The sequence below is a fragment of the Glossina fuscipes genome, unplaced genomic scaffold, assembly GCF_014805625.2.
Source record: "Glossina fuscipes isolate IAEA_lab_2018 unplaced genomic scaffold, Yale_Gfus_2 133, whole genome shotgun sequence".
NCBI lineage: Eukaryota > Metazoa > Arthropoda > Insecta > Diptera > Glossinidae > Glossina > Glossina fuscipes.
Genome location: NW_023998476.1, coordinates 1,249,663 through 1,276,989, shown reverse-complemented (window position 1 = coordinate 1,276,989; position 27,327 = coordinate 1,249,663). Strand labels below are relative to the sequence as shown.

General features: G+C 34.3%; 1 protein-coding gene across 5 annotated transcripts in view; it reads left to right on the top strand.

The window, feature by feature from the left end:
* Nucleotides 1–26,883, top strand: part of LOC119640917 — a 50,348-nt gene extending 23,465 nt beyond the window's left edge. For 2 of the 5 annotated variants that reach the window (XM_038039265.1, XM_038039264.1), the window contains 8 exons: nt 5,567–5,619; nt 8,374–8,416; nt 12,189–12,387; nt 12,453–12,519; nt 24,395–24,936; nt 25,007–25,166; nt 25,226–25,384; nt 25,447–26,883. In XM_038039265.1, the coding sequence (XP_037895193.1) occupies nt 5,572–5,619; nt 8,374–8,416; nt 12,189–12,387; nt 12,453–12,519; nt 24,395–24,936; nt 25,007–25,166; nt 25,226–25,384; nt 25,447–25,647 (1,419 nt within the window). In that variant the 5' untranslated portion in view covers nt 5,567–5,571 and the 3' untranslated portion in view covers nt 25,648–26,883. Of the gene's footprint in view, nt 1–1,815; nt 1,915–5,566; nt 5,620–8,373; nt 8,417–12,188; nt 12,388–12,452; nt 12,520–24,394; nt 24,937–25,006; nt 25,167–25,225; nt 25,385–25,446 lie in introns of those variants that run through there. The other 3 variants (XM_038039266.1, XM_038039268.1, XM_038039267.1) reach the window with 3 other exon arrangements.
* Nucleotides 26,884–27,327: the final 444 nt, after the last annotated feature.

The following is a 27,327-nucleotide window of genomic DNA, read 5'->3' as shown; positions in this document are numbered from 1 at the left end:
ATCCCCATGGAAGCCATCTTCAATATATTAAATTGATTTGCGTTTTCTCCTAATTATATCTTTCGGACAGAATAGAAGTCATCGTAGACTTGCATCACCATCTAATAACACCTTCAAAGTTGACCTCCACATCCTCATGGGAACGGGGAGCTAGTCTTGCTATCCGTATAGACATTATTACCCAATAAGTCTTAGCTTTCCTCCAGCAGGCTAGTGTTATGTTGTAACGCTCTTTGCATTCATTAGCTTTAGGGATTCACTCACTTTCTGGTATACCTTTAATCAAATGCAATGATGGCACTCTTCCTATCTGGTCGCTAATAACAAAAGCGCAGGTACCTATCTACAAGAAATATACACTTCAACAAGAGATGATTTCACTATTGGTCTGAGCGATTACTAAGCTGTAGTCTCTCCATGTGAAAGTAGTCTCTGTAGACCTTGCGCCACAGCGTACATTATCTCTTCAAAATGTAAATAATATAATTTTTTGCAATTTTGAACAGCTCGAGGAAAAATGCCAAATACGAGAAGCGTTGCTTTCCATAATTGGTGCGAAAGTTAATCGCATTGCGTTAAGCGATTCGAAGCTAAAATAATTGTAGTATTAGCTAAACGAATCGTTACTATCAACGAAGAAACTGAAAAACCAAGGTGCCTTTGCTCGTACTAATCAGCAGAAATCATGAAGTGGGCTGAAAAATGCTCGCAAGTTGCCAAAAGTCACAATGTCGTGATTTCTCAACGCAATGACATTAGAACCTTATGATAAAACAAAGCCTCGAAACGCTAACTTGCAGTGCGGCTGTACCCACTGGGCATTATTTAATTTCATTCATTCTAAATTCAATTGACAATTTAGTGTTTGGCCGTATCACAGTTCGCGGTCTATCTTTGACAGGATCGATGGTCCTGTCGACATCGAATTGATTCTATTTATTTTATTTGTTTATTGTCCATATATTTTGTAAATAAATTTACAGAGTATGGATTTACAAGGTTGCCGGATAACTTAGATCATACGCTCGCCTCTATTGAACACTCTGCAGCGCTTAAGATTTGAACCCGTGACCATTGAATTCTTAGTCGCGATTCTTTGCCTACTCGGTTACCCATATGAGTTCGAATTGATTTGTTGGCAGAAACAGGGCAAAAGCAGTAACTAGCAATAGACAATAATTTGGAAAAAGCCATTTGCTGGTATTTTCTTAGAACTTTTTTAACCAAGATATATACTTAGAAAGTAAATATGTCCAAATGAGATAATTCGAATTTCTCTTCAATGAAAGCAGAACCCTTTTCTTATATTATATATGACGGAAAATGTTTTGGGTAAAAAAAGCAAAAAAGATATACAACTGAAACCTAAACATGTTTTTTTTTGCTGGTATTTTGAGAGCTATTACCTCTCTATTATCAAAAGCAGAGACTTAAACTCCGCTTTGATTGTCATGCAGTTGTTTGAGTTGGCGTTAATATGGTCGCTTACGTCATTTTGCACATTTAATTTATGTGCAATTTTTTTCGTGTTAAGCGTTTAAAAAATTTTTTTTAAATGCTATCTCAGCTCAGACATTAGCTTCTAATGGCAAATGTGTTTGTAAAGCTTTACGTTATAATGGTTTCAACATGTTAGGTATCGAGAGCGGATAGAAAGAGAGGAAGAGTATCTAATATAATAGACAACAACACATGCTTAGTAACAGTTTGCTCTTAATCTAAGGTTTTTCAACGATTTCCATAGAACATGTGGTTTTTCATTAACTTGCTAAGTTTAGTTGAAATCTGTTAAGCAAATACTTGGCATTTTTGGTGCTTTTTTTTTTCCTTAAAAGTATAAACAAAATTTTTAGTTTTTATTTACGTGATATATCGTTTACAAGTGATGTGCATTTGCGATACATGCCGTCTAAGGTATGTGTCACTGTCAGTTACTTTAACCTAAATTTAATTTTTCTGTTTTTTTTCTTATTTATTGTGAATGATCTAAATTTCAAAAAAAAAAAAAAAATGTATAAAAAATAACAAAATAGATATTTTCATGTCATTGGTTGCAATGGCGGTTTGACAATCGCCTGTGCATTGCAAATAGGACATGTGTTAGCCAAAATGACCCCCTTTCTATTTATTTAGCCTAACGAATATTATAGCATAAAGTATGTTACGTTTAAGTCAAGTACAGTCAATCTTGTAATTTTTTAAAAAAGTAATTGTCCATAGTTCGCTAAGTGATAATCTTTCCTTTTAATTTAAGCAATTGAAATCTGAAAGATTTTTTATTGCTTTGCCTTTTCTTTTCTCTTAACTAACGTAATATTTCACTAACAATATTGTGTCATATTTTCTTAGGATAACAATGGTCGTCTAAAGTGAAATAAAAATAAAGGAAATCATTTTTCATTATATGTATACTTACATACACATATATATATTTATGCACATATGTGAGCGATGCACATGGGGTGTTGGTTATTGTTTGGTTGTTCAGTTAGTTGTTGTTTTCCTTTTAAGTCTCGTTTTATGATCTCATCGTTGTAATGTAATCTTTTTAATCATGATCACCCGGCGTTAGCCAGCCTTGCGTTGCAAACATACTTTAGTGCATGTGTGTGTTTTAATAGTTATTTTTATAATGTATAGGATGAAAGTATACTAAATTTGTGTTACAACTTGTAACGCTTGCAGAGCCTTCGATTCGTTGAACTGACGAAAAGACAATTTTGTTTCTCTGCAGCCTATTATCGTATGAGGATAATATCTTAAATTTTTAGGAAGAGTGTAAAGATAAATTTGAATTTAATTAGAAAAGAAGCCTACCATATTTGTTAACAAAACTCCCTAAAGGCCCTAACAGAGCTGTGCTAAATATCTAAAATTAGTATATAGCTGGATTTGAAAGGCCACTCCGTCGATATTGAAGTGCGTAAAACATTTTTGTGGATATCTCATGAATCTATATAAAAATACCTTTCAAACAAACTAAACAAATTCAAACTTGTCTTTCGGGAACTATTTTTAATAATTTTTTGAAATTTGGCAAATTAGGGAAAAATGCGTATGAAGAAAAACCAAATTTGACACTCTAGTGCGGCCAAACTAGAAAATGTCACCTATCTTCACGTGTAACAAATTTCAAAAAATTGTTAAGAATATTTCCCGAAAGAAAAGTCATTCAAATACCTGTCATTCGACAGGTTTCAAGTGATATAGATGAAAATAGGTGACATTTTCTAGTTTGGCTGTTTGTTAACAGTTTCGTTAAGATATACGGCAAGTGTTTTTGCTAATTAAATTCGGGTTTATCTTCACACCCTCATTTTTGGATCATTCTTTGTACAATATGTCCTATACGTGTTCGCAACGAAAATTTGACTGTGGAAGAAATAAGAAAATTTAGAAAAAAGGGATTACAAGAATTTCTGTTTTTTATTCGATCCGTGCACATAAACATATCCACTGCAAGGTCGTATTATCATTCATAATCATATTCATACCTACGGTTATGATTGTATTCATATTCATATCTATATGCATTTATTATATATGTATTTATATTAATTTATACGTTCATAATCAACGTCATATCGATCTTCATATTCATATTCATTACCATTATTCATATTCTTAACTATACTCGCGTTCATAGCCGTATTCTTATTCATATTCTAATTCATAGTTATAGTCATCGCCATCGCCTCCTGTTTATGTTCATATTCGTGTTAATATGCTCATGCATATTAAAAGTCATATCGATGTGCATATTCATAGTCATTATTCCTAGTCATATTCATAGCCATGTTCATTATTCCTAGTCATATTCATAGCCATGTTCATATCCAGATCCGTATCCATATCCGTATTTATATTCGCATTCATATGCACATGCATATCTCACTACTATCCAAACTCTATTCAAGCTTATATTCATATTCATGTCGATATCTATGTTGAAATTTTTGTTCATATTTACATTTATGTATTCGTGTTCATTTTCTTATTCCTATTCATATTTATATTTTTATTTGCATTCATATTCATATTTCCTACTTGTATGCACTGGAATGAATTAACAATATTTCTTTTAATACGCCTAAGATTGTTAAGGTAATTAAATGGAAAATTTTCTGTCAGTGTTTCCTGATAGTCGTCTGAAATTGCAAGACAGCGCATATAGTCACAGAATTTGCAATATGTTAATAAATTGTTAGTTCTGTGTGAGGTACATCCTCATCGAGCCGTGAACAAAAAACTTTGACTTATAACTTGGAGAATATAGGAGCAAAGTTCTACGATAAGCCAAATTCTGCAGATTATAATTCAAGAATAATGTATTTGTAAGGCTTTACACATGCATTTCGCAACTTAAATTGAGCGGAAAAATGACTAAAACATCAAGCCCAGAATAATAAAAACATTTTTAAAATATTTAGTGTGAGGGTATCCAAGGTGACGCCCTCCGTCTTCTTCAAAGCAGATATCTAAGCAGCACGTATCGGCGATTCGTTTACCAAGATTAAATCTTTCTTCGGTTATGTCATTCCTCTTTTTTAAGGTTATGCTGTTATTTTTTTTACTGCTTATCCATCAATAACATCAACGAGTGACCAATTGAAAGGATCATTGTTTGACAAGCTTATCAAGACTGGAATCAGAACAAACGTAACAAGGGAGAGAATAAAAGATTTTGAAAGTGCTAGCAAGTATTCTAAAAACTTTGTATCGCATTTGAAAATATACTCTAAGCAATTTATGCTACAATCTTGAACTTTTACTAAAAAAAATATTAAAATAAACCAATATGTGGAAACCTGATATGTTATGTATGTTATGTTATATCAATTAGAAATCTGGCAAGAAAATAAGCTTACCAAGCATACGTACTGTAGAAATTATACTCAAATCGATTAAAGACTTCTTATAACAAGCTAATAAGGGATATCAAATGATTTCTCTTAAACTACACACGAGTATAATTTCTTTTTCACTTATCCAGTTTCCCGCATAAGAAAAGTTGATTATTTTAGATAACCGGAATGAAAATAAATACTTACATGAATAATATATTGCTTTCCTCTCTTATATAATGTAAGTAGAATGTAAATAAAAAAAAGTACTTTTTATTTTTCCATTAAATTATAAATCACGATTATGACCCCAATATAATATAAGGTTAAAGCTTTTCCTCCCGCTTATCATGCCATCCGCATGCAGATTATGCTAAACATAGACATTTGAATTTCAATTATCTTTTAAGTCAGGAGAATCAGAAAGACGCCGAGACGTAACTGAAAGCTGAATTTATAATAGACTAATAAATGAAAGACGCAGACTTATTGCCTATAAAACCCTTAGGACTGATTGACTATTCGGTAAAAGATATCAATTTGAAAAAAAGAAAAAAAAAAAATGCAAAAATATGCAACCTAAGTCCTCGTCCTAAACGTCTGCAATAAATTATGTTTGTCAATTTTAAGCAATGATAATAAATTTTCATCAATTTTTTAAGGTTTTAAATTAAACAAAATGTTTAATTTATACTGAGTTTGTCTTTGTTTTTTCATTGCAGCAAATATGGGATTTTATACACAATTAATTTACATCACCACACTGCACACACTGGTAAGTTATATAAATAGAAATTTACGTATATCGTTTGCTTAATATAATCTGATTAAAAAGTACCTTGGATTTTGTCAATTCAACAGTATGCGTCAACTAATCGGTTATCGGTAAACTTTTTATGTCCCTTATGAAGGACACAAAGGGCACAAATAAGGTGACATGAAGAAAAAAGCATGCAAAGCCATATACATACGTGAACAGTCTAAGATTTCATGTCCATTCGTCTGTCCGTCGGTCAAACGTCTCTTATTGGAATCCGAAGATATTCGTAAAGGCACTAGAAGCTTTTTTGTCTTTTTGTTCATTCGTTTACCTATTAGCAGCTCCATTCCATTGTGACTCATACCCAAAATAAATGATATAAGTACAGAAGGTATCTTAACCGACCCCTTAAAATACTGAAAGTTACGCCTATAATGACAAAAGATGGATAGCGGACAAATAACAGGAACATCAACGCTTAGCAACTATCAATAACGTTATCGATTAAGTAACATACGCTCTTATCCGAGATGGTGAATAACTGCGGAAGGGAAAGAAATGCCTTAACACTTTACAGGAGTCAGTCAAGTCAAAGTAATTAATAGTGAAGACTTTCCTTCACCGTTAATAAGCTTAACCACGAAACTTGCAGCAAAAACCTTCTCTTGTCTACATAGTGTAAGCTGAAACAAGCTCGTTTTTATAAAAAGGAGGAATTCCACCAACTGCACATAACAGCTGTAGCTTGATGGTCAAAAGACTGAGGCTTACTCGATAGCAGGCCAAACTCGAGACACAAATAAGGTTTTTGTGGCTAAGGATTCGTCAAACTCCTTAGCCTACCTTCTCATGAAGGTAAGAGATGGCTTGGCTTTATTAACCACAAACTGCACTTGGAGATTAAATTTCAATGTACTTTCGGGGATGGCCCTAGAACAGCAAGAGGTAATACGGTTTCCACGTCCAAATCATTAATATAGTCATTAAAACAAAGTTTTTCCTGGCACTTGCTAACGTTGAAGCATACGCCATTAATTCCGCATCGCTTTGCTAGTGGCAACAGATCACGCTGAAGGTGGCAGAAACCTTTTACATGTTTGGAGCAATGAAACGGCATATGCCTATACGAGAGTGCCAGAATGCTTAATTACTGATAGGCGATCGTTTATATATAGCCAGAAGAAGACTGATCCCTGATGTCTAAGCCCGCATACAACAATTATATGGGAATTGATAACCACTTTTTGTGTCCATCCACCTTGAAGATAAATTCTTTGTTAACATCCCTAAATCCAATTTGAATAATGGGCGTGGTTTATCATGAAACTAGGAATAGGTAGAAAACTATGATTTACAACCTATAACAGACGTCTGCCTAGATTTTGCTACATTTATGAGGGCTACATTCAAGCAGCGTCTTTTTTTTTTGAATAAATAGTTAAACCATGCCTTCCAAGTAGACGTAAATGGAAAACTTCCATAAAGCCACTGTTTCATTTCCAGTCTCACAAGTTTACTCGAAAGATAATGTATAAAACTGATTGACTTAAAATTTCAGCTATAACTTCATTGAAATATTTTCCGGTGAGGCGCTCAGTTTTCGAGTGATCGTTGACCGATTTTTTCGAAAGATCAATTGTAGTGAGTTCAAATCGACACGATTTCTAATACTTTCTAATATTTTTTATTAATATTTTCAACAAGGATTCTCCTTTATACGTACATTGACTAATATTTCAAGAATGTTTTGTTTCAGATATATGTTTTTATTTTCTGAGTGACGTTGTGCCGTTACCTTCTTTTCAAAAAGTTATTAAAGAATGCCCAAAAAAGACACAATATTCTCTATACTGCTCTTAGCTCATAGAATTCCTTAAAACGTCTCGATAATTGTGAAATGTTTGCCGTATACGTTATATACACTGCGATATACAATTGGAATGGAAGCACCTTCTATCTATCATAGGCAATTTGGCGATATTAAAGAAGTCCAAAGAAGACGAACGCAACTTCTGTTTTCTTATTTTTAAGCAAATTTTTCACAAAAGTGTTGTGAACAGAAAAATTCGAGTCGCAAATCATCGGGAGAATATTCAAAAGATTGCTGAGGAGTCAAAGCGTCAAGCCCGTGACTTAAGAAACTCGTGAATTTAACGCGAAAAATTAAGACCATTAAAAAGTGTTACGAAAGTTTTCATTTTTAATTTCTTTGAAGTTTCCATTTTCTCTCAAATGCTCATTCTGTTCTCGTGAAAAGGGCGCGAGTGTAGTCTTCAAGATGCTCAGCAATATTCTGAATCTTTTATCGAATATAAAACGAAACTTAGTTTTTTTTTTAGTACATGACCATTCATTTGGATATGACCCCTATTCGCGTAACATAGTGTCGAACGAAGAGGTAAAGTAGCAGTCGTAGCCTAGTGAGTGTATGGCCACCTGCTTTAACTAGAAGCAAACTAAATTTTATCGCATTTGAGTTCTAAACCTGAGAATAATGGCTTGGTAATTCCGATTTCTACGTAGTCGCAAATCGCTACTACACCTACACGATTCGAAGTGAGTTGGGCAGCGCAATCCTCAAACTATCAGTCATTCAAAGTAGCTTATATGTAGCTATTCAGATGAGAAAATGTTCACTGATTGCTTCTTGGTATGACTTATTTAGTCACCCTCTTCCCGGTACTTTTCGTTCAGTTTTTTTTTAGTTGTATTTTATTTTGATATTTATTAATTGAAAAAATAAAATTATTATTTTTTTTTTGCTTTTAGATTGTAGTCATACTATCGACTCATGGTGCCCAAATACCCACAAGTGAGTACAACGATTATTTCGAACTTTATTGAACGTTGTTGATTTTGGTAAATTGTTTTTATTGCTTGTGCACATACGTACGCTAAAGTGAAGGGTTGCGTTTGGTTTACATTTTTTTTTTTTTAATTGAAAGTTTGTTGCGCATTTGCACCGATTATCGAAAACTATGAACAAATTGTGTAAAAACGGATAAGTTGTTTTCAGGCGAATATAGACAGCCTTCTACAAGTTGCATGGTCGCGTTATTTCTTTCTGCTATTAGGCGCCTGTGATAAAATTTCTAGGCTATTGCTCAGAGGGATATCTGTGACATAGGCTACTGTGACAATTTACTTCAATTTCAATGGCGGACAGACGGATGGGCGGAGAGCAATACGTACGGGTATGAGTAAAGCGATGGAAAATCTTCTACTGAAAAAAAATTGTGTTTCATGAGGATTTGTTCACATATTTCTAGCCGTTACGAAAGGAATGACGAAAAGCGAAGCGTCTACGCTTTAAGGTTGATTTACAAAAAAAATTCAGTTCAATACAATTTGGATATGAATTTACAGCATTGAGAAACATACATACATATCTATATAAGCAGCTAGCGTCACGATTTTGAATAGAGAATATGCGCGCATATCGCATTGCCGATATACCTATCAACGAATGGTTTTCTTTCTTGCAACTGCCAAATCTCCTAAGGTTTTCAGCTTAACTGAGGGTTAAGCAATGCGAAAAATGCGTTGTAAGTGTGTGGTGTGGGGAAGGTTATATTAAAGCTTTTGTACTGACAAACACTCAAAATTGTTTGCTCATCTAAAAAGTATTAAATATTTTTTTGCGAGGCAGTATTACAAATATCAGTTTAACAAATATCCAGAGCATATTAGTCGTAGTAAGTAAGTCATTTGGTGCGAAACATTTGAAGGTCCTCATCTTAAAATTATTCGTTCAAACTTTTCAAACCATTTGAAGAAATGAGACAACAGAAGCCAAAATTGAGTGCATTTGTAAAAATATCACAAACTTTTCCCTTTTGAGGAAACGAGACAAGCGTATAAGCAAAACTTCAGGATACAAAAGACAAGAACTTATAGACTCTCATGCGAAAATTACAACGCCATCCAAAAAGATTACATTGTCCTTTTAGTAAGTTTGCAATCACATCTCGGTTTACGTCCCGGCTATGAATAAACGAGCAGTAGTAACGCATGTACCAAACAAACTACAAGACACTAACATTCCTATTAAAGAGTATTTCTAACAATATCTTGACGTGATGGCGAGCACAAGAGAGCGGAAAAAATATTAGGATTATGTAGAGGGAAAAAATGACTCAAATGATGACCGTGATTATCTGCAAATACATTTCTCTTTTGCATACTTCGTTTTAAATTTAAAGCAATCAAAATTATTACGAACGACAATTATATCTCTTGTTATTATTTAAGTCATTCGTAGAAAATGACTCAAGTAGGTTTTTTGGAACAAAAAGACTCTAGCTTCCTTTGCTCTCAGGAAGGAAGGCAAATTTCAGTCATCGACCAAATATAATGGAGCTAAAGTAAGATAGTTATGACAGGAAAGTTAGACGCAAATTATTCTGTAGTAACCCCCTTAGTTCCATATGGTTGCCTTAAAGGTCGCGTATCTTCAATGATCCTTTTTTTTGTCATGAGGAAGAAATCCAGTTACTCCAATTGGACAGTGCGAGACAATTATCGCCTTATCAAACAATCAATTGCGGTTTATTTATGAAAATTCAGAATGGGAGCGCAGTTTTAATCATTCAGCAACGGTATTTGGGGAAATGTAGGAAAATTATCATCAATAAATTAATAGGAATGTATGCTCTTATCTACCTACGGCAATTCGCCGGGTCAAACGAGTTTTTGCTTTCACTAAATAGATGAGGATTCAGCGTAGATATAGCAGGAAAACAATAGTTTGCGTTTGATGTGATGAGAAGAGGGTAGTCCGTTAAAGTCTGGTGGAAAGGCTGCTACCGAGTACTACTAAAAGTAATGAACCGATTTGAACGATTTCCTATTCAAAAATCGGGCAGTATATCGAAAAGAGCAACACAAGCGTACTTTTCTTACATGTCATCTGTTCACCTATCCGTATTACAAGATCGATTCGCGGCACTTGGTGTCACAATTTCGAAGTAGTCAGCATTGAATTTTTTTACTCAACTCAACTCAGTGAATGATTTGTTGTTGTTTTTCTGAATCTCAAAAGAAGGAGAAGAAAACATTTCCGATTTTCATAAAATAAACGTAAATACGAAAATTCCGGTTTTGTTGATCACACACCTGAGCACAATAGAGTTAACTCTTTGCTCCCACTTGGAAAAATCAAGGAAATTCACTTAATTATGGTTCGCTGCAATAATTTTCGAAACATTTGTCAGAAGCGTAAAATTTTATCATCAAATACTAGGTTTTGCCAAATTAGGACTAAAGAACTAAGCGCGAACGACGTGAATTCTCAAGAGACGAAAGAATGTCAAAAGAGAAAAAGCTTGCGCATGAAAAACTTGAACTCTCCATTTTCACACAAATGGACTTGGATCACTTCTGGTATAAATGATATATGGAAGTGGTCGTGTACTCCTCTTAAAAGCCACGTTCATCAATCTACCTTTTTATATTTATCTAGAATAACAGAATAACTCTATGCTTTGCATGTTCAGAGCTTGTGTGAGCAAACCCGCAAGTTTTCTTTTTTTGTTTTAGGTTACGCTATTGTAAAGAATTCACAGAATGCATTATGTTCAGCGTTAATGCGTTTAGTTTTGCAGCGCAAAGGTTCTAAGTCTCGTATGTAAAGTTCAAGAAACTTTTATGGCCCAAAAGAGCAAGAAACCCAGCATTATTAGCACCAACAGCAACAACGGCAAAAGCAACAACGGCAAAAGCAACAACAACAACAACAAGAGCAACAACAAATTTCATGCATAATTCATACTAAGCTTCCTTCGTCGTTACCATCATCATGTGCTTCTTCGTCTTCTTTTCTTTCCAATACACTTGGTAATCTTGATGATCTTTTTGCCATGAAAACTTAAAAAAAAAATAAATAAAAACACAAAAGCAGCAGAAATACTCTGCATTTCCTTGCCTTTCGTACAAAAATCGTTTATCCATATGTAGTCGAGCCGCTGTCGTCTTTAGCCGATCACGCTAAAGCCTTAGTCTTTACAGACTGATGTACTGGCTCTCTGCCTTAACTCAACATATCTACGTATGCATGTATATATGTGTATGTGTGTGTGAAGTGTACGTATGCGTGAGCTTCTGTCTATCTTTTCTGTCTTTTTTTTATATACGTACATGTCTTACCATTTTTTTTCTTTGCCGCTGCCGTTCAATGTCATTAACGTTGCATGCATTGGTGTTGTTACTATGCTATTGTTTTTGTTGCTATTTTTGTCGTTTACCTGCATCTTTCTTTTTTATAATGTCGTTGTTTTTGTTAAGTTTGTCGGTGACTTCTTCCGCATAAAGCCGCACCTTTTAGGTCTCCTCATGTTTTTTGATCATAATAAATTTTTTCTTATTTTTCTTCTTTTTTTTTGTGGTGTGTGTGAATGATTGTCTATTTTAGCTGGAAAAAGATGAATTTTTTTTTTTACTTTTCTCTGATTAATTTCGTTAAAATACATTTTGTGATGGTTTGTTTTTGTACATTAATTTTTTTTTCACTGATTGATTGTTAAGATCAAATGTTAAGATGTGCGTTGACAAGAATATAAAGATAAAGTATTTATTTTCACTTACAGAAGACCATTTCACGGACTATGAAAGTATTCCGACGTCAACCAAGACATCAGTTGAGCCGACAGTGAAAATTAAATGTTTATCGGGCTCGATGCTGATAACCATTAAAGATCCACCAACAAATCATGAAACAGGTTTATTCAGCGGGATGATTTATCCAAGGGGTTTATCGAAGAATTCGACATGTCTTACAGAATACAGGTACAGCATGCTAATTTCTCCTACTCCGTTTAATCATATCATTTAATTTTCCCCGTACTTGGCAGAGATCATGATAGTCCTCTACGATACAAACTGCCTCTGAGAAGTTGCAATACGATGCCCCAAGAAACGGTAAGTTAAAAATTACAATGAAAAGACTTATTGAGGATACGCATGTGTTTGTCATCAATAGCTCGCATTAAGTTCTATTCATTTTATATGAGCCGCTTATCGAGCGCCTTAGTTAAAGATAATGAATAATTTTTGAAAGATGGGCTTGCACTGATTTTCTCATTCGAAGAAGATCTTGTGATATATTCCCTAAGGTAGCTTATTTAAGATATACTGGAATGATAAAAAAGATCAATGCATAGTCGATACCTATCATCCAAGGAGTCCAGCAGCCGGTAATCAATAAATAAACTGGACTCCCGAAGTTGGTTAGCCAGCGATTAAATCCATTTCGAGAGATTGAGCGAAAGAGTCTCCACAGTTAAATTAGTAACACCTGGGCAATCTTTTACCGCATGCTCATTTATCGTTTTGTCCTTCGAATCACCGTCGTAAACTTCGAAATTCAAAATATTGAAATGACAGCTTAAAAGTTTGAAGGTCTGCTCCTGGTTTAACTACAAAGAAAGAATTGTGGGGCGAAAGCGAAATAGTAATAGTAGTAAGCATTAAGCGTAGCATTGAGGACGCAGTACGTTTCCGTGAATTACTAGTGAGACGTCACCTAAGATCAAAGCTGAGCCTAAGATCAAAGAAAACAGTTATAAAGAAAACTTTACGATTTACTTACACAGAAAAGCCGGTTAAAGAAATTCTTCCATAATTTACAACACAATCATCGTTCTCTTTGTATATCACTTTCGCTGCAACGGTTGTTAACAACAGCCCGGCCTATTTGAATTTAAAAAACCGCAGGGTATCAAGTTCATCATTAAGTACATAGCGCTTGCATGTAAACTTTTGTGGAAAACTCTGCCACCGCTAATACGCCCCTTCCTTCAAAATCACTTAAATTGGAACAATTGTGCTTGAGAAGCGAAAATTTAAAGTCGATCTTCCCGAATGCGCTAATGTCATTTTTATCCTAAAGAAAAAAGCAAGTTTTCTTATCCAGTTCTTTATAAAAGACAAATCCAAAATATATGAACTCTTCGATCGATAAACGCACCATATCAACTTAAAGATTATAAAGATCAAACTAACAAATTTGTGCTTTAAAGTGCGTGTTGAATGTGTATTCCAGTGTAAAGCTTGGAAAGAAAAACCTTTCTTTGCAAGGCAATAATAGAACCGATCTTATTATATCATATCAAATAATGGGCAACTACCTACGCTAAAAATGTTTTCAATTTATACGCAATGCACTCCAAAATATCTTGTTGTGAATAGTTGCCATACATGGTAAATATCTATCCCCTTGACGACTCTGCTTATTCCAATGATAGGAAAAAATATAAGTGAGAAATGCAGTAAATGTGTTAACAAATGCCATTTCCATCAGAACACTACGTCTCGATCTTTATCGTTGCAAGAAAAATGTACAATGTCTTAAGAGTACCTGCACAGGCGTGGTATTGGGCTTTCAGGGTAGTTTTCCTTTTTAAAGGTAAGCAAATATTTGTCGTTAGTTTCATTTTTAAAAGATACAGTAAAATATTTAAGCTGTTGTTGTCCTTCGAACCAAGAGAGGGACTTATAATCACATATATATGACAACAATTCGTCCAATAAAGGCCTCTGTTCTTTCAAAAATATAAAGGCAGGCCTATATTTCTGAATTGCTTTAGAAAAGCAACTTTTCCCGATGGTGATGTATAGGTGTCGTCATCAAAATGAAACAAAGACGTGGTCAATGGACAATTGAACGAAATTTAATGCATACAATCCTTACTTGTAAAACCCAATTGAAAAGCTCATATACATATATAGATGGAGATCCTATACAACAATTGTTCATTTGTTTTTGGGTTAAAATATTAAAAAGTATTTCAATGTGAAGGCATACTTTTCACGAGTCATAGCAGTGCCGTCTAGAAAATAAATCTTGATCAGTAGGCAATTTGCACCTCGTAAGGCAACTGTTCGTACCCCGTCTCTTATAAGAATTCACCTGAAAAGTAAGCTTTTATTTAATGAACGGATCTAATTTTAACCGTTTTATGGTGAAAATTGGTCCATAGGTATGCGACCATTTGTTCCATGTAGGTCTAGTTTTTTGAACACCATCTCATTTCAGGCTTTTCATGCGAACAGTAAAGTCCAATTTTTCTGATTGAATGTTCAAAATAATAAGGTGTTTGACAAAATAATTAAATATGCTACATGTGGGCAGCATTAGTTCACGTTGGGCATGGTGTGGAGTATTTAATCGGGGGTCCTCCACGACTATATTTCTAGTTCTATCTTATTTTTCTTTCTATGGTTATGATCAGGAAGACTTTTGCGTAGGTTTTATGGGTTATAATTTTCAACTTTTGCAGACGAGGTTTAAGGCTTATTATGATGAATTTTAAATGTTTTGAGTCGGTGGCTGTCTGTCAAAAATCAAGTCTTAATATTTTATCCATAGCTTTTCGAACGTGAAGATAGCAACCGTAGAAGAGTGAAAGAAAAAGGACGGATGGAGGGACTGACAGGTTTTTAAGTTTTATACGGTCCTTAAGTTTTTCAAAAAGATCGGTATAAAAAAAAACCCTAAATATAAAAACGAAATAATGAAATTAGTTGATCTGCCGACTACAACCATTTCTGGGTTATAAATGTCGATCATTCGGAATTTTTATTTATTAGAAATTCTTTGCAATACTAGGTAAGCACGATACACTTTAATTGTTATTTCTCAGGAGTCTTTTGCTTGAAATCTTTATAATTAATTCCATATACTTCTGTAGTTTATGAAATACATTCGTTTCAGTCTCGGGCAAGTTCGCTACTGATTTGAAATAAAATTGAAATTAAATTGTTTTCACAGAATATAAACAAACGTAGAGAGAAACGTAATTGAAGAAAGCGTTCATAAAACGTAATCTTTGATAAACTCATTCACGTTCTATATGCATTCACGGCATGTGAGTCGCACATTAATTAGCACAAGTTTTTATTTATTTAAAAAGTTTTTTTTTTTCTCCACTATTTAATCAAGCACATGATCAGCTCCTATTTGTCACTGTCCATCCCATTAGGAATTAAGGTCGTGTTAAGAACGTTTTCAATGTAGGAAATTTCAACGTGCTTTTGCGGCAAATGAAGAGGTAAAGAGTAAATAAACAAATTAACAAATGCTTAAAAACTATTGTGTAAAAAAGAGGACAATTTTTTGGGAAGAAAAGTGAATACGGAATTTTTAAGAAATTTTTGAAAAGTGAGAGAATTTCTTTTAATTGATAAAAAAAAACAATGTAAAAAAGCTGCAGACACGTATTTTCAGGCGCTGAGAACAAGAAAAGGGGTTTGCTTCGATACGCCAAAGCTTTCTACAAATAACTAAATACATTATCGTCGGTAAGGAGCAGCCTGCAAATACCCTATCCAATTCTTCATTTATTTTCGCAATAAAATACAAAATACTATACTTTGCGTCTATATGAAAGCGTACTTGACGAGTCCAGACAATAGCTCTATGTGGTCCTAATGTGTTAAGGTTAACTTCTCTTTCAAATTGGTAGCGTCGACTAGATTTCCTTCTAAGATATTGGAAATTCAACTTTTTGCTACGTTGCCTTTTGTATTATCACTTTTAATGAGAAACTTTATATCGCACGGGTTGCAAAGAATAACTCTAGGTAAAGTTAATACTTATGTCATCATTCTTACATCTCTTCTATAATTTTCGAAAATCAACTGATTAAAGATTGCACCTCTTTGCCGTATGCCGTAAAGGCTCCCTTCCCATGGCAATCCTGGCATCGGGTGGGATTTAAGAAGTAGACCTGCGCGTACCAAATTTGATGAAGTTAGTTTTTGTGTTAAATCAGTTTTCGGAGCCGATTTGCATCATAGAATTATACAATATAAAGCAATATAAAGCGATGTAAAGGTTTACCTCTCACAGGACCAATCTAACCAATCCAAATTTTTCACAACAATTTATACCATTACTTAGCCCTTTTCGTTGGAAAATTTTGCAAATTTCAATCTTTTGCTCATAACAACGTTTACAGAATAAGGAATACGGGTTCGCCCTTGAATCAGACAGGTCGATGTGTCAATTTTCAGCTATTTTAAAAATTGTGACCTGAAAGTTGAGCGCAAAAATACCTAGACAGATAGCAGACGGACAGGTAGACAGGTGGACTGATAGACAGACGGAAAACAAGCTTAAGACGATTCGAAAAGTGATTTTGAATCAATCATTACAATAAAAATAGAGCCTATCTTTATTCCTTCTACTTGTTACATACATCCGCACAAAGTTTATGTATCCTGCACCACAAGTGATGAAGAGAATAAAAGAAATTTCTTTTGTCAACGTTTCCAAAAGAAGGCGAATAAATACGTTTTGAAATAGTTTGCTGCATGTCATTAAAGAGTAGATGGCATTGATCCCTTACATGTATTATATTCATTTGCAAGCGTTGTAAGCCTAACGTGTTATATAAGCGTAGTCATCTTACCTTATAACTGCTTTATAAATAATAAGCGTCACGTAGACACGCTATGAAAACGACGACAACAAATAAAATGCGAGTGAAGAAATGTAATATAAAGCAAATCTTACCTTATCTGACGAGCTGTCGAAATCACAACAATGCCTACAATGAACTGACGCACGGACAAGGTCAAGATGTCCACGCTGCGCACACTTTTCTATGTATCTTCTATATAGCATTTTGATGCCTGTTTTTAAAGGATTAGAAATATTTGTTGAACATAACATACACTTCCTAAGATGGCCGTAAGATAACAAATCTTTAGTTTTAACCACTACACCCTTCACCATTTGTGGTACGAGGGTGTATTGGGTTAAGGCGGATGCATGCAGTAGTTACAAAGACTTGTGATAGGCACACTCATTCAGATACCGGCCGATTCAGAGTCAGTTTCTGAATCGATCTAAGCTTTTCTTTCCATATGTATGTCCATCCGCTTTCTTTTCTTGTGATACACCGACGTATTTTGGCCAAAGAACGAAACTATTGAAAATGGTTCGGTCCAGACTACTTTTTCGACCGCTTCCCATATAACACATTATTTTAAAAAGTCATTATATTACGTGGCCCGTTTCCATCTACAGTATTTCTACTCTTTTTTTTGTCTTTGAAGAAAATCAATTTATTTTGTTTCCACATTCTATTTACTTATAAAATTCCTTGTGTAAGTGTTGTTGATGCATTCCGTCACTAGTAAAATTGACTTAACATTTAATTAACATTCATGAACAGCTGCCGTTGATGACTGCCTGCCATAAGCATAAAACATTGAGCGCACTCACGCATGCATTTTTTCAATTATGATATATTAATTTTTTGTTTTGTTTTATTAAAAAGTAATATTTTACATCACGACTTGGGACTTAAACATAATGTATTTTTAATACTTAACCGCAAATTCCTATTATATTAAAAAGTAATTTTACATCAGTGATCTCATCATCATTTTTTCGTTGAATATAAATTTGCTTTGAAATTTTTTATGCATTGATTGATATAAACAAGTTTGTCGCTTAAGTCTTTTATTAAACTCAACTAATGCTGGCAGCTTCTTTTAAAAGTTAATTGCAGCACTTTTTCCTGTTATCTCGACATTTTCACTTAAGACGAAAAATAATTAAATTTTAATTAGAAAATCTTTGCCGTAAAGCTGCCAACTGCAGCAAACCGCAAATCTATAAGTGTTTCCTTTTCAAACGCGAAGTACACATAATTACATTTAATGATACGAGAACGACGATTTTTCTTGCAGAAAAATTGGAGAAAAATGTGCAGTTCAAGTTAAAGACAATTCTCAGAATAACAGAAGAAAATTTTATGCAAGAAAACAAAAAACGTGAAGAAAAATGATTGTGCGAAATTTAAAAATTCAAAGTCATTGCTAAGGCTTACCTCAAGAATTTTCTCAAAGAAATTTTTCCAAACTTAACAAAGAGGCATGTAAAGCTCAACTTAAACAACGAAAACTACGAAATTACTTACAGAAATGTAAAACATGTGGTTTCGCATCTCCGCCATCATTATAGACTTTTATAAGTCTGACTGAGTCATCGCACAATCAATGTCTTTTGTTTATTTATAGGTTAAACCTGTTATTGTGAATGTTCTTATTTATTATGGTTAATGACAAGTAATACAATTGTTGACCATGAAATAATCGACACTAAATTTTCAAATAATTGTGAAATTTGTTCCCCAAAACAGTCCACAATATCTTACTTACTTGCCAAGGAGAAAGATGTACCAGAATTGTCCTTTTGCTTGGAACGCCTATATGTACGCATCAAAAATTCCTTAAGATATAAATGTTCGAGTTTGGTGTAACGTCTTGACACAATTCAGGTCTGTCCGTCCATCTGGCTGCTGAACAATCTCTCAAAATTGCAAAAGTAGAAATAATTATACTTCGCACTTGCGCCCTAAACTGATGGGTAAGTTTAAAAATTGGCGATGTTTACTCAATAGCACTGCTCATACATAATACTTTATAACACCAATTTACACTACAACGTTACACAAACTGGTAGGGATTAATGCAAATTTACTGGTAATTTTTAACCGTGATGACTTAAGCTCGCGGCGACCGGGACACGAAGTGTGAGTACACCTACTCTGAGTCCGGAGGTTCATTTATATCCGTATCCCAGAATTGGAGATGTCTATAGAACGCATCTACCCATTCCCCCTCTCTGATGAGAGTGAGGCCTTTCACAAAAACCTCCGGCTATCTCTGTGTCAGGCACCTGACACTGCAAGCTCATCCCGCAATTTTGGCAACCATAGTTACCACGAAACTTCTGCAAGGGGTCGTTCCCGCGCCGGCCTTGCCCGCTTGTCCAGGCGTTTACTTTCATTATCGCAAAAATTGAAACAAAAAACCGTCGCTCTGAGTTAATGACCGCAGATGAAGTTAACAATTGGGTTTCATCTATCCCGTCAATACCAACCTACAAAAGATATTGATCGCTTTTTAAATCACAAATCTTTTATTTAAGTTTTATACCCTACACAAGTGTGGTAAGTTCGTTCGGATGTATGTACAACGTGTAGAAAGGCTTAAGATAAACCCAACTTTTGTTATGTCAATCAATTGATCATCACCTCGGATGAATTCCCTGTGACGTCTGGCGTAGCAGCCATTTAGGTCCCATTTCATTTAGTTTATACATTAATGATCTCCCATCGATGATTAATTCCAGTCAGATCTTAATGTACGTTGATGATGTGAAACTGTTTTCTTCCTTCTCTCTAGTATCGCAATCACATCACCTTCCAAGTTGTATGGTGCTCTTTGAATCTTCTGAAACTAAATCTAAATAAATGTAAGAAGCTTTCTTTCTCAAGAAGAAAGTCATTAATTACTCAGTATTTCATTGATTCGCATAAGTTGGAGGACGTCGATACGTTCACAAATTTAGGCGTTCTATTTGACCATAGGTTACGTTTTAACTTGCGCATTGAGCTCGCGTTAAGCGAAGCTAGGTCCGCGCTTGGTTTTATAAAGAGGTGGTCCAAAGAGCTTGATGATCCCTATATTGCGAAGAGGCTTTACATGTGTTTGGTTAGAACTATAATTGAGTATGCCTCTGTTGTTTGGTGCCGTTCATATAGGTGCTACGTAGATTCAAGTGAATCTGTTCAAAAGCAATTCTTGCTGTTTGGGTTGGGATCCGATTGCCTCCCTTCCCCCCGATGAAAATAGGTTGCTTCTGTTGTCCTTACCGTCTCTCAAAGACCGTAGATTTGTTCTTGGCGTTTCCTTTGTAATCAAAGTAATAAATGGTGCTATTGACTCACCTGCATTACTTGGTGAGTGTCCCCAACCGCTTTTCTAGGCAGTTCATCTTGGTTAAGCTTAGCCAATGTAAATATAATTATGAGCTGCTTAGCCCGCTCAGAGTTGTTGCAAGAACCTAAATGACGTCTATCATTTATTCTCATTATCGGACTTTTTAACCCCCATTACAGCAACATTGCTTACTGCCCGTAATTTACCTATATCGTAGTTAAACTAGCTCTTAACCTTACAATGTCAGGACGAAAATGAATTGTTGTTAACTATTATCGGTTGCCAAATTTATGCATGTTTGCGATGGCTTGGTAAACTCATGTTTAATCGCAATTTGGTCCACGTGTGTTCGTGCTTTTTTTTTCTTGTTTTTCTTTTTTTTCCTTCTTATTTGTTTTATTGTACTTATACTAAGTTTTAATATTAATTCATTTAAGACTTACTTTAAGAGTCAATTGAACTCGACTGTAACCGTAGAAATAGTGCAAATCAATTTGGACTTTACAGATTGCTCTTCGGATCTCTTTCCACACATAAGATTTTTCATGGCAAAACAAGTCTTTCTAGTGCAATAATGTTTATTGTTTGGGATTTTATAACGAACAGATATGAAGAATTGCATTAGGCGAAGCTGTATGGGATAGCTAATTGTCGGGTCGTGTTCGACTATAACTCAAGTTTGTTACAACTCTTTAAAATTTCTGTCACATCTTTAAAATTTCTGTGTTTGTATTGATGTCTTCGATTTCCAAAGATTTATGGGAACCAGAAACTAAACGTAAGGTCTCGCTCTCTGAATTATCACTTGCAAACGAGGCCGTCTAAAATTAGTTAAATGGTTTGATACTTTACAATAGTTAAATAAATGTTATTTCCGGACTCCCCCAAGGTGAACACAACTTTTTCTGAGTCTCTTAATTTAAAATTAAAATTAATTTTTTTTTTTTTTATTATATTTTTCTTTACTCTTTTTTTTATTCTCTTTTTGCATATAATTTATTCTAGTCTTTCTTTGATCAAAAAAAAAGAAAAAAAGATGAAAACGGCAAAATTATTCTTATGAGATATTTTTGTTTTGTTTGGTCTTGCTTTGTGTTTGCAAACAGAAAACCATTGTATTCGTTTCCTACAAACAAACTACCGTTGCTTGACTATATAGAGCCATACATGCCTACTTACATACATGTATCTTTTTCATAAACGAATATGTACGTATGTATGGTATGCCGGCATTATAGTTAAATTTATGTTTTGCTGTTAGTACTCAAGAAATAATGTGTATTTGGCTTATGGCCAAGGCGGACACATGGCGTAGCAATAAACATGGAAACTTCAAGAAAGACCATAAAAGCACACCAACTTTAACAAGAACCGATAGAGACATAATTATAAATAAATATAAGTTAAAGTAAAAAATAAGCAGATACACGCTGGCGACCGAAGCGAGTTTCGCAAAACGATATAATAAGACACGAACTTGGAAATATAAAAATTAATGTAATGCGGAACTCAAAAGTAGAGAAGGAGCAAAAAGAAGCTCAAACATTGCATTTAACTGTTAATACCTTAAATTTTTTTATTTTTTATTTAAATTTCTTGTTGAAGAATAGGCTGAAGAATCGGAGAGAAGAACTTTTAAATTAATTGAAGAGATTTAAACTAAAGCTATAGGCAGCTAAAGTCTATCCGCATATATATTCCAACTCGTGAGTCACCCTTTACCTTAGACCACTCTACGGCTACTCATGGAATGACTTTTCAAGATAAACTCTTATATGGGAAATAGTCGAAAATATGGCCCGGTTCGAACCGATAGCTCCCGTTCTTGGGCCAGAACAAGTCACTCTAAAAAATTTCTTCAAAATATCTTAAACGTTGCGGTTTGGAGGTTGAACATAAGACGGACAGACGGACAGATGGACAGCTAATCACACGTTTCAATAAAAATTCAAATCTATTCTTTGATCTTAGCCATAGGCGCGCGAACCAGCCTACCATTTATCCTAGTACGCAGTGTTGGTAAGGGAACGGATGGTGAACAGAAGGACATACAAAAAACGCTTAAATCGATTCAAAACTTTGAATAACCGTTATAGGGTCTAAAACAAAAGAACACAAAGCTATCTTTCAACTAACATGCCCCACGTCCTCTTTCGCTTTTAAGTACTTTACTGTTTAGATGCTTCTTCTTAATCTTCATTGTAAAAATGTACGTAGAATAACATAAATCTTTTTTACATCCTTTAGTGCATTTCCAACACATTGTTCGATAGACGGGCAACAAGACAGTGAACAAATCTTTACCACAATGCTTTAATCCTACCATACGAAGTCACTAACATTTTTTTTCTTGCTTTATTTATTTATTTATTTATTTTTTTTTTTTTTTTTTGATTTTAACCCGACCAGTGCGAATTAACACATTATTGCTTATAGCTCTTATAGCTCTTTTTTTATTTTTACTTTTTTTGCCATATTTATACTTCCTGGAAATCAAGAAGTTGTTAGTGAGTAATAATAAACACAAGTTTTTTCTATTTTCATGAAGAAAACTAATCTTAAGACTTGTTTAAAGATCTTAAAAAGTTCTGTTTTACTGCCCTAAACATCTAAAACAGTTTTATATGTATGCTATGAGCGCTTCTTCAAGGCATCAACGTGTAATGATCGCCATTGTTTTGCTCATTAACACACTTGCTGCTGCGATGAGCATATTTTGAATCCGTTTGTGTTTTTTTTTTTTTTTTGGATTTAAGCAAAATGTTTATGCTTAACTTAGTGTGACGACAACCGGTTGCCGCTACTTAAGACAAGTGTTTGTTGTTCTATGGAAGAGTAGAATTTAATCAACAATATATGTATAATTAAATTCATTTATTTTTTTAAATAATAAAAATCACGTCATATATATTTTGTGTTATTCAAACCAACAAAACAAAAGATTTAAACAAGAAAATTTGAGAAAAAAAACTAATAAAAAACTAATTAAAATATTATACTCATGCATTACGCACTACCCTGCCTAGTACAATATCTTCATTTATTTTCTTCATTAAATACGAAAAGTGGCAGCTCGCTTTTACATAAACATCTAGCTCTACTTATCATAATAATCCTTACAAAGCGAAATGTCCAAGAAATGGACCTATGTAGTCCAAATCTAGCAAAGCAAATTTTTAAGTGAAATCAATATCTTGTACCAATTTTTATCGTAAAGCACTACGAGTTCCTCTCTATTCCTACATGAAGGCTAATTTTTCGTGAGAATAGTTTTATGAGAAGAGGTCCACAAAATAGATCTATGCGTATCGGACTTAGCGCAGCAAATTTTAATGTCACATCATTATGTTGCAGCAACTTTCCTTATAAAGTATTAAAAATAACATTTTATTGCCATATAAAACTTTTGTTTGCAAGAAAGTTTGTGCAGCAAAGAATTCTAGCAATAGCTCGACCCCTCTTCCAAATTTTGCATTCTTATATACGCTAATAGACTATTTTTCTTAGCTTTTTTATAGAAGTAGTAAAGATTAAAAACGTTGTTCATATAACGAGTTTTCCATGGCATGTCCTTATAGGCTCAGCGATCCCCTCCAATGCACTTTGAACAGCGTTTGTCCTTGGGCTAGAATATGTCAGGATACATAAACTTTATCAAAATATTTCTGGTGAAGCATAGAACGTAAGAGCGTAATATAAGATGGACAGAGGCACAGACATGCTTAAGCGAATTCAAAAAACGATGCTAAATCATAAGCTATAATAAAATTTGTACCTTTTTCAAGCTTTCTTCTCTCATTTGGGCACTTATCGGCACAAATCATGTCGAGTATGAAAATCAAATGGTCTTTTAACACCGATCGTTTGCTCAGCTTTGTTCTTGGCGTCTAGGAAAATGAGATATGTTCATCTCGACTTATTCCCATCCAGCTTAAGTGATAAATTTTAATAACGGTGCTTTGATTTTTTCGGCTTGTCGTAACAAAACTTGTGAAGAGCGCATTATATAAAATAAATCTAAGAAGAAAATTTTGTTTGATTTTCATTTATTTTACAGGATGACGGTGGTATTGAGTTTTTCAATACAATAGTTTTGCAGCCACATTTAAAATTGATAACCGATGCTGGTCGTGGTTACCATGTACGATGCTCCTACAAAAGTCGTGACGCTGCCATGAATGCAAATAAATACCATAATCATCATAAAAAAACCGAAAGCAAATATGCGCAGAAACCGCAAGCATATCGCAGTGCTGAAGCTGATCTGACAGATAGAAGAAATTATGGCAGATCTTTGGATAAATATCAAGTCAATGGTGGTATTCTGGATGAAGATGATACCTTCAATGATGCCGAGGATAGTGCTGACAGTCAAAATGAGGAAGAAGATGAAGGTAGTGAAAATGAGATACCAATGCCTGGCTGTCACATGAAAATTTACAATTCGGAGCATAAAATAGCTAATGATGTAAGAATTGGTGATCCTTTGACAATTGTGGTGAATATTGATAAACAAGACTTATACGGTCTACATGTAACCGATTGCATTGTACGCGATGGATTAGGTTGGGGTGAACAACGTCTAGTTGGAGAGGATGGGTAAGCAAATAATTGCTTTCTACTAAAGCTTTTCTGGATCGTTAGGTATGAAGAATATCTTCTTCTTTAGATGTCCTATGGATAATGAAATAATGGGTCAATTTAATTATACGAACGATCGTTTAGCAGCTAATGTTACTTTTCCGGCTCATAAATTCCCTTACACTACGTCAGTATACTATCAGTGTAATGTGAAATTATGTGATGTAAAAGATCCCGAATGCCAAATGGTAAGAAAGTTGCAAAAAAGTTTTTGTTATTACTTGTCACAATGCCATTACCCATTTAGGCACCACTGTGTGGCGGCAAAAGGCCCAAACGCCAAACTACTAATGATACGAGAGACGAAGATGGTATGCCTGCCACGATTGAAGTATTTTCCGGTCTGTATGTTAACGAAAATGTCGAAGTTAACGAAGGTGATGATGATTCGGTCTTTAAAGAGAAGGTAACTTATAGATGGGGCTTTTATAAGAGTACATATCGTTTTTTAATTTATCCCCTTTTCAGCAGACTCTAGAGGATGCCTTGTGCGTTTCGCAACGCACTTTTGCCATAGCCATAGCTATAGCTGGTCTTATACTAATGCTAGCGGTAGTAGCGGCAGTTTTATGCATCATGGCCAAACGTAGCACTAAAGCTGTATCACATTCCGGCAGCTCGATCTACAGCGGACCTTATACAAATACTGCTTTTTCGCATAGCAGCTAAATTATGAAGCGTCACTGGCTCAACCGAGACGCCCAAAAACACTTGAAGTGTTTCAAAAACAAAAAAAAAGTCAAATTATTAGTTAGAAAAGCCTCGAGTAAGCTGTTCGTATTGAAAAGAAGAAAGAGATATTATATGAGAAAAATGATGTAATTTTTTTTTTTTTTAAAGTCGACTTTTCCTTCAAAATGAGAGGATCTTGATATTGATTCCACTGAGTTCAACTCGGTTGTATTTAGTTATAAGGAAGCGTATCGAAACGAAAAAATTACATTTACTATTAGACTTAAGCTGGCCAAAGATATTAAAGGGTTATAATTTATATGTATGTGTATATATACATATATATATATGTATATATATGTATGTATTAATTTAACTTAAAGTTTATATGCTTAACCCTCTAATATCGCAGAGATTTTAAGGGTAAACCTCGAAAAGGAAAAAAATCTCTGTTTTTAATATTATATGCATATATATATATATATAAATTAATTCAATTCCTAAACAAACGGTGTGGGTTTAGTTTTTATCTTTATATTTATATTTATGTTTTTTTTTGTTTTTCTTCACTACAGTTGGCTACTTTTTCTTTCGATCAAGTTACCGCGAAAGTAATTGAATCCTTTTGTTATACCCATCACCGTAGTTAAAACGTTTGCAAAACTTTGAAGAAAGTCTAAGAAACTCCTTAAGTATATATAGTCTTGATCAGCATCAAATTCTAAACCGATTTAAACATGTCCGTCTGTCTGTCTGCCATCTAGCAAACATTCCCCTGATCGCAACAATGCAGTAACAGCCTTCACATTTTGCGTGACGAGTGAAAACCCTTGCAGACGAATTTTTGTTGGTATTTAGCCAAATCCATCCAAGGACACGAACACAGTACAACATAGTGTGACACATAACCTCTACTTCCAACAATAGAAAAAGTGACATTTTTGCTCGTTACTTATAAACCACAACTGATACGAGCATAATTTGTATCTATATTGTACGGGCTGTTCTGCAGCATCAGTGCAAAAATGGATAAAAGTTGGTCACGCGTACTCAAGTTTATAAATAACTGAAATGTGATTCTTTTATTAAAAGGTTGCAATACCCAGAAAGAGACTTCAGAGACCTTATAAAGTCTACATATTATCGATTCGCATCAAGTGTGCACTGTTCTAAATATATTCTCCAGTCTGGCTATCTCTCTGTTAATGTCTGAGGTAAGTGCAAAGGAAACCCGTAAAGAGATCCCATAAAGTATATATATTCTCGATTAACATCAAATTCGGAGTTAATTTAAACATGGCCGCCTATGTGTTTGGTTGCGCGATGCTTGTGGTAAACATTCCAAAGGCGGAAAAGTGAGGATATCTGCTTTAAATTTGGCAAAAGCATTCAAAGCCGTTGGACGTAGGTTGATATTCCAAATGGAACAAATGGGTGAAAGGATTATATTGTAGAGTGGAGGACATCCTAGGTTTGTGGGTTTTTTGGCAAATAAACTACAATAGACACACGATATAAATTTACCGTTTTCCATGTGCTACAAAAATAGGAAGATCGTCCACACCTACTCAATATTATAGAAAATTAAAATTTGATTATTTCATCCAGACGTGAGCAGCGTTCAGGGAGGACCTTCAAGGACTGTTCAAAGTCTACATATTATTGATTAGTATCAAA